Below are 8,681 nucleotides of genomic sequence, written 5' to 3' on the forward strand. Positions count from 1 at the left end.
CTTCTTCTTCTTCTTCTTCTTCTTCTTCTTCTTCTTCTTCTTCTTCTTCTTCTTCTTCTTCTTCTTCTTCTTCTTCTTCTTCTTCTTCTTCTTCTTCTTCTTCTTCTTCTTCTTCTTCTTCTTCTTCTTCTTCTTCTTCTTCTTCTTCTTCTTCTTCTTCTTCTTCTTCTTCTTCTTCTTCTTCTTCTTCTTCTGCTTCTTCTTCTTCTTCTTCTTCTTCTTCTTCTTCTTCTTCTTCTTCTTCTTCTTCTTCTTCTTCTGAAAGGTCGCAACCAGCGTAAAGGCGCATTACCGCCACCCACTATGTTGGAGTGTGAACCGTGAGTGTGAGTTATCTACCTCTACAAACAAATCAGAAATGACATGTTCCACTGACTCCTCTATTTTACATAGGTCACATAATCCTGACGTTTGTTTATTAAATGCAGTGTTTTATTTAGTCTGGTGTGGCCTACCCTCAGCCTTGTTAAGATGTTCTCCTCTTTGGTGCTTCTTTTAGCTGACCTCGCTGGGCCCACTTCTCTCTGTACTGCATAGAGGTGTCGTCCTGTATTTGTTGTATCCCAACTGTGCTGCCACTCTTTAATGATGTTTCTTTTGATTATTCCTTTTGCTTCAGATTTACTGAGTGAAATTTCCATGATCTCCTCATGCTTCAGTGCCTGTTTTGCTAATGCATCCACCATTTCATTGCCCTTAATCCCTCTGTGTGCTGGTACCCACATAAATGTTATCAAAATATTCATATTTCTAAATCTGTACAGAGTTTCATGTATCTCATTAACTATATCCTGCCTATTGTGAGATATATATGACTGTAATGACATTAATGCAGAACATGAATCTGTACAAAGAATAACCTTTTTAATTTGCAACTCTTCTATCCACTGTAATGCTGCTGCAATTGCTATTATCTCGACTGTATAAACTGACAAATGATCTGATGTTCTTTTCACAGAAACTTTTAAAGTTGGTATACTCAAAGCAAAGCCTGTGCTCCCTGTGTCAGGATCCTTGGATCCATCTGTGTAAACTGGTATGGATGTTTGATATAATGTTTGTAACCTATCTTCAACCAAAACTGCAATATTTCTAAAATCTTTATGTACCTGCACTTTTTCCAGAATATAGAAATCAATTGACACTGAGGGGAACAACCAGGGTGGTGTTACTGATAATGGCATTGTAGGGATATATCTTTTCTGATTTAACGACATATCTTTAGCAATTGTCTCACTGGTCCACGCAAAACATTTCCTTTTGGCCCTTCCTCTCTCCCAGCATGGGAGAAGTACTTTTTTTGTTGGATTGTGATCTTCAGAATGCCCTTGAAGATTTGTCCAGTAGTTCATCATTAACTGTTTGTGTCTGATGTGCAGCAGCATTTCACCCATCTCAACCTGAAGAGCGGACACAGGAGTCGTTTTTAAAGCACCACAACATGGTCTTAACGCTTGAGCTTGCACCACTTCCAACTTCTTTAATGATGTTTTTGCTGCTGAACCGTAGGCAATATATCCATAATCTAATACTGCTCTAATCAGTGCGACATAGATATTTTTAATTGCAGATCTGCTTGCTCCCCATTCTGATCCTGTTAAACATCTCATCACATTTAGTATCTTTTTACACTTGGTTGTTATCTTATGAATATGTTCATTCCATGTTAACTTTTCATCAAACCACACACCCAAAAATCTAAAGACTTTCACTTGCTCTATTCTTTGTCCGTATATCTTTATCTGTGTGCCGACACCTCTCTTTTTAGTGAACATTAATGTATTGGTTTTTTCACCTGAAAACTTAAACCCCCAAGAGTATGACCATTTTTCTACCATGTTGACTGCCAGTTGCATTTTATTTATAATATGATCTATATTCTTTCCTCTTTTCCACAAAGCTCCATCATGAGCAAACAATGATCGTCTAATATCATCCTGAACTTGAGAAAATACATTATTTATCATGATGGTAGAGTATTGGGCTAATAACAGTGCCCTGATATGGTAGATAACAGTACCGTCATCTACCATATATCTTCCTGATAAGGCTGTCCGAATTCTGACTTGAATAAATCTATCAAATAAAAAGTCTTTAATCCAATTATATGCTCTTCCCGCTATTCCCATCATATTTAATTTGATCATTAACCCCTCCTTCCAAACCATATCATATGCCTTTTCTACGCCAAAAAAACTGCCACTACAGATTCTTTATTAACTTGTGCTTTCTTAATCTCTGTTTCCAGACATATAACAGGGTCCATAGTTCCTCTACCCCTCCTAAATCCATTCTGATGAGGTGAAAGAATTCCACTGATTTCCGTACAAAATCCTAATCCTTCTGTGAACATTCTTTCCATTATCTTACCTACATGTGACGTGAGTGCTATCGGTCCATAGTTCATTGGATTTGATGCGTCCTTCCCTGGTTTCCTGATAGGAATAATCATTGCCTCTTTCCAACTAGTTGGTAATTTTCCCACTTCCCATAATTTATTATAGAGAGCTAGCAGTTTCATACATGCTGAAACTCCTAAATGTTTTAACATAACATAGCAGATTTCATCCTTCCCAGGAGATGTTAGTCCAGACTTTATTATTGCCCTCTTCATTTCTTCCAATGTAAATGGAGCATCCTTTGCACTGTTAGTATTTTCCCTTCTCTCAAGACCAGAATTCCAGGATGAGCTGATCTTGTCATTTCCCTTCCTCTCTTACCCTTCTCAGTCAAATTATCAGGACTATGGATTTGAGTAAATGCCTTCGCTATCATCTCTGCCTTCTCTTCATCAGACACTGCTGCTTCCTCCCCCATCTTCAGTACTGGATACTGCCATTCCCTTCTGATTCCTCTCATGCTCCTAATCATGCCCCGAACCTCTCCCACAGGTGTTAATCTTCCAGTTTTATTGCAAATGGTCTGCCAGTTTTGTCTTTTTGCTTCACGTATAATTTTCCTTACCCTTGCTTGTTCTTGCTTATATCTGATTAAATTCTGCACATTATGAGTTCTTCTTAATAACCGGAGAGCTCTATTCCTCTCTTTCACTATTTTACTACATTCGTCTGTTCACCAGGGAACCGCTTTCCTCTTCATTCTTCCTTTACTTTTAGAAATGGACTGTTTAGCAGCTTCTAGTAATGTTATTTCCAACTTTTTATCAATCTCCTCAATATCTTCATTTAAGTCTATTTTATCCATTTCTCTCTCACATATCTAATTGAACATTTCCCAGTTTGCACTGCTAAATACCCACTTCCCTGATATTTCCCTATCTTCCTTATTTTTTTGAAAAGGCAGTCTTCACGCTTCTTCTTCTTCTTCTTCTTCTTCTTCTTCTTCTTCCCCTTTTTCTTCTGTGGTGTTTAATGGCACCTGGCATCTATGTAGTCACATTACTGCCATCTTCTGGCGTCAGTCAGCTCCTACAATGTCTCGTTTATTATACTTCCCCCAGAGTCCTGTTTCCTGCAGGAGGTTGATGAAGCATCTTCTGCATTGTTTACTTGCACCCCATTCCAGTGCTCTTTAATTCTCCTCCTCTCATCCCTAATCTTTGCATTTCCTCCACCATGTCTTCCCTTCCTGACATGTCCTACAGTTTCCGGTGCCTGTGCTGTGTAAGTTGCTGTGTCCCCCCCCGCCCCCTCCCGTATCTTAGACTGCCTGCTTTATTTTGAATTGAATGCAAATGTCTCCCTCTTTCCACATGATCCCAATGCTGTTGCCATTCTTTATTAATATTTCTCCATAGAGTGCTCTTTCCCTCTTGTTTGGATAGTTTTATACAAATGTCTATGTTTTCTTTTCCTCCTTTCTGTATTGTTCAATCCACTCTAGAGCCACAAAAATGCCGTACAACTCAACTGTATCTACTTCACAAGCTTTTAACATCCATACAGGGGTTACTGGCCAAGTGACGGCTGGGCAAAACTCTCATTCAAAAACATACCCGACCAAAACTTGTCTGTGGTACTCTTTCCCTTTCCCAGCAGGTTTGTAATACTTTTTTAGTTGGGTGGCTATTTTCCTGACCTTTCAGATTTAGCCAATAGTCGACCAATATCTGTTTCCTGCATAGACACAATGGCATTTCTCCTGTCTCAACTTGGAGGGCACACACAGAGGAGGTTCTCACTGCACCAACACATACTCTTAGGGCTCTGGCCTGGATAACATCTAGTCAGTTTCTGATGCTGAGCCATATGCTACACTACCATAATCTAGCCTTGGTCTAATTAAAGTTATGTAAATGGAGTTCAAGAACACAATATCTGCTCCCCAGTCCAACCCTATCAGACATCTCATTACATTTATAACTTTTTTACACTTATCAATAACATTTTTAATGTGATCTTTCCCTGTTTTTGTTATTTATTATTTTGGTGTCAAAATAAACCCCTAATAACCAAAATGTCTCTATTGTTTCCATACAGCTTCAGCTGAAAATTTCCCCTACTCCTCCTTCTCGTAAATAACATTGCTTTTGTTTTTTCAACTGAGAATTTAAATCCCCATTTCCTCCCCCACATATCAACTTGATTTATCCCTTCTTGCAACTTTCTAACCACATGCTCCAAATTTCTTCCTCTTTTCCACAAGGCCACATCATCTGCAAATAATGACCTTCCCTTCTATTCCTTCCAGTTTGTTTAATTCTATTCTCATACATGGATTATAATAGTTCACCACCACCAATTCCTTCTTTTCAACCCAAACTTCCACTACTACATACTCCATTTCTTTCCCTTTACCCAGTACTCAATATGGAATCCCTTGTTTCACAAAACTGACACAACAGGGGGCTGTGATGTATTAAACATTTGAGTTTAGTATTTTGGAAACTTGGTTGTGCCGTAGTAATGATCAATCATGATGCAGCACTTAATTCGTAATCTCGACTTCATTATTAAGAAAGATCAATATAATAGCACATTCATAAACACTGACGGGCTTCTGCTCGCTTTTTACACGGTCAAATATAACCAGAAGGTGGCAGCAAACATCTGGACGTAACGTTAACGGCCGGCGTTTCTGGAGATATGAGCCAAACTTCGCATGAAGCTGCCGCAGAAAGTGGATTTGATAATGTTATTGATCGCGTTTGGAATGCGCTTAATGTAGCAAGACGGGAACTGGCATCGCAGAGGGATGAAGACAACATGCTGACAGCCACAAGAAACACATTTCGGCGGCGAAGAAGAGCAGGTCCGATGACAGGGAGGCCTAACTGTTACCCGGCCTTCTTAAACGAGATTAGCATTCATGTTAAAAAACGTCTACTGAGGCAAAATTGCCCCTTTCGCTGTCGCTGCTAACTCGCGAATGGTTTACAAATTCATCATGTCTGGCGTTTTGTAATTCATGCCGGATCCGGCCTGAACAGTTCACCAGGTACGGCTGGTTTCTGGCTGATGTGTAACGTTAGCCTAAAGAAAGTAGGAGAAAACTCAGTGTGGCGGGATAAGTATATTGATCCTATTACTGGAAGAATGTTAATCACATATTATCATGACAATATTAAAACAAGAATGTTTTTTAGAATATGCCTTTTCTGCAGTAGGGGAGAACGGGGTAACATGAGCCAGCTTTTACATTTGATTATGTTACTGCTAAATAAAAGTGTATTTGTTTCAAATAATAGTCACTATATATAGCTCAGGTTGTTGTGTACCCATGGAAATTAAAACAAGTTGTCTAATTATTGTGGTTTTAGAACAATGAGCCATCAAAAAAAGTTAGTTCTTTGGCACAACTACTACTACTGCTGGGGTAAAACGAGCATGTGGATGGGGTAATCATAACCATTAAATACTGATATAAAAATGACACAAAATCAAACAATTTAAATGTAATGTTTAACAATATGCAATATTCTGTTTTTGTGCAGAAACACCTGCACCTGCAAATAGAACAAGTGGAGTTTGGAGAGTAAAGCTCTTCCTGTTGCCAAATGCTGATCAAGTTGTCCTTCCACCTCATAAAGAATGCAGTAAACTCACCAGAATAGGCTTAGGTAATGTACACAATGTATTGGTTTTGAATGTGAGCGTGCACCTGAGTTTTTGGTATTTATTTACACAGAAAATGCACATCCATCAACATTATTGTATATTTGCAAGTGTTGGATAGGAAATTTATTTATATTTGTGTGGCCAGTGTGCAATGTGGAAAACAATAAAAGACAACCATCATGTTCCACTTTTGGCAGCAAGACTTGACTGCATCAAAATTCATATCATTATGTAATTTTGGCTTCATTTAACATCAGCCCACATACATTAAATATTATTAATTGCAGTCTGTCATCTTTAAATGCCATTTATTTGGTGTGTCAAATTCATAATAGGGCAGGATAATCACTTGGACCACAAATACTGCAAAGTCACATGATTTTATTCTAATCCCATTTATCTTACACGTGTACTGAGCAGGACTTGCCTTGATTCATTTTGTCAAGCAAATACCCTAAACATCCACAAACCGATGTTTATCACTATGTAGCCCGTGTGCATATAGCTCAAATATTGACAGATGGCGTCCACCTAGAGTCCGGTTCTGCTTGAGGTTTCTTTCCGTTAAAGGGGAGTTTTTCACCTGCATCACACCTGCAGCTTCACATACCGCCATCACACCTGCAGCCTCACATACCGCCATCACACCTGCAGCCTCACATACCGCCATCACACCTGCAGTCTCACACACTGACTTTAGAGCTGCAGTCTCACCCACTGCTGTCACACCTGCAGCCTCACACACTGCTCCCCCAGCCATTCATGTAAGTCCATCCCAGTCCCTCGCACCATCAGCCGCCAGACCTCTGGCCTCACCCGCTGTCCCACAGGTCACACCCCCTGCTGCTACAGCACCTATGGAAATGCCATTGGTCACATCTAACAGTAATTCTCATGTAAGTTACCAGTCCCCTCCCTTTAACACCATGTCCCTCTCTTCAACTATGGACACTGATGGAAGCTCACCAAGGACAGACTTGAACCCATCACTCATAAGTTATGAAAAACAATAATACATTCTGTATGTACTTTTGATCATTCAGATTGAACAGAAATATTAATGTTTAATAATCATAGTTAAAAAGTCATCCTTTCTGTTTTTAAAGCTAACCTCAGTAAAATAGTTGGATGTTAATGGTAAGTCTTGTTAATCAACAGGAGGCAAGTTTGGATCCTGCACAGTGGCTGAATGCTGGGACCCCAGAGGTAAATCTTTACATGACGATAGTTCACTATTATTGTAATAAGTAGTATTAAGTGTTTTGAAAATATAGAATATATTGAGACACCATCATTTCATGCAACATTTGTACTTTCAAGGTCTTCTACAGAAGATCATGTGTGGAACCACTAAACAGGTATTCTATATGTTTAAAAACAGGAAACATGACACTGCATTTTATACACATTAACAGTCTCAATACTCATCTATTCAATAGATTTTAGAGAGAATAATATCAGAATACACCAGTGGTTTAAAATGACTTTGAAATTAGTTTTTGAAAGGCCAGAGTATGTAATACTGGCAGTTAAAAAGAAAGAAATCTGATTTTTTTTAGGAGTCCTGTCAGTGACTTTGTCATTGATCATTCTGAGGATGAGGATGGGGACGAGGACGACATTGTCGCAGTTACTTTTGAAACCGACAGTCCTCCTTCGGTAGGTTTTTTTTTTTTTTTCACTACAGAAAACTGGTAGAATATTTTGTTCAAGAATTTTTAATGACTATGCATTTCACATACTCAAAATTTAAAGAATTGGATATTGCCACTTTTTTTTTTAACAAATTTCTAAGATCACCTGTCCCGGAAGTGGCCAACCATTTTTGTCAATCATTGCTGATGTACGTCATATGTGTTTTATATATTTTAGGAAGAAATTGATCTTGCTGTCATTATGAGCACTTTTCAAGAGCATCGCCTTTCTGAGGGCCTGGTATCCACCATTTGTATCAGGAGGAAAAAGCTTCTGGAGAGCGCTATTAAAGCAATCTCCAGAGCCTCTTTCTGTTGGACCCATTCACCATTCATTGAGTTTGTAGGAGAAGATGCAGATGTTATGGGGGGACCACAGCGAGAGTTTTTCAGGTCTGAATACCTCAAGTAATTTATTAAAAAGTCAAAGTCAAAACGGTGCTTAATAATTGCCATGTTAATATTTATTTGGATTTTAAACAAACAAACTTGTTAAACTTGTGGTCAAATTTGACAAAAGCATTAAATAGCATTTCATTTTGATAAATCTGAGCAGGAGAAATAATCAATCTGGGACTCTTACAGCTACATTGTCTTCACTCAGATTTCTCTCTTAAGATCCTACAGTGCAAGACTGCTGGAGACCTGACTGCACTCCAGCAAGACTTGGGGGACTGGATTGCAGAGTACAGAGTCCCAGGCATATTTAGTGCCACAGTTGAAGACATACCAAAAATCTATGCGTATGTGGTGAAGCACTACATTTTTCTCAGGTAAACACATATACAAATGAAATAAGCTTTACAGTTGTAACTAGTAAAAAACACTGTCAATATAAAAACATTAATTTGCTGGATGCCGCAACATTATTTCCTGGAAAATTGTAACGTAAATATGGAATATATCAAACAGAATCTGTGTTTATTAATTATTTGATTTTGTTTACAAATGTAGAAATACTTTTGTATCT

General features: G+C 38.5%; 1 protein-coding gene across 1 annotated transcript; it reads left to right on the forward strand.

The window, feature by feature from the left end:
* Nucleotides 1–5,045: 5,045 nt before the first annotated feature.
* On the forward strand, nucleotides 5,046–8,123 carry LOC137189229 (uncharacterized). The gene is made up of 6 exons (XM_067598982.1): nucleotides 5,046–5,211; nucleotides 6,588–7,009; nucleotides 7,176–7,223; nucleotides 7,338–7,375; nucleotides 7,577–7,676; nucleotides 7,890–8,123. The coding sequence occupies exons 1-6, from the start codon at nucleotides 5,046–5,048 to the stop codon at nucleotides 8,121–8,123; spliced, it is 1,008 nt and encodes a 335-aa protein (XP_067455083.1).
* The last annotated feature ends 558 nt before the right edge of the window (nucleotides 8,124–8,681 follow it).

The sequence above is a fragment of the Thunnus thynnus genome, chromosome 1, assembly GCF_963924715.1.
Source record: "Thunnus thynnus chromosome 1, fThuThy2.1, whole genome shotgun sequence".
Taxonomy (NCBI): domain Eukaryota; kingdom Metazoa; phylum Chordata; class Actinopteri; order Scombriformes; family Scombridae; genus Thunnus; species Thunnus thynnus.

Excerpts from the sequence above, each read along its gene's own strand:
- LOC137189229 (XM_067598982.1), top strand. The coding sequence starts at position 5,046 with ATGAGCCAAACTTCGCATGAAGCTGCCGCAGAAAGTGGATTTGATAAT. Across the intron at positions 7,224-7,337 it reads TGAATGCTGGGACCCCAGAG|GTCTTCTACAGAAGATCATG; the intron begins GTAAATCTTTAC and ends TGTACTTTCAAG. Across the intron at positions 7,376-7,576 it reads TGTGTGGAACCACTAAACAG|GAGTCCTGTCAGTGACTTTG; the intron begins GTATTCTATATG and ends GATTTTTTTTAG.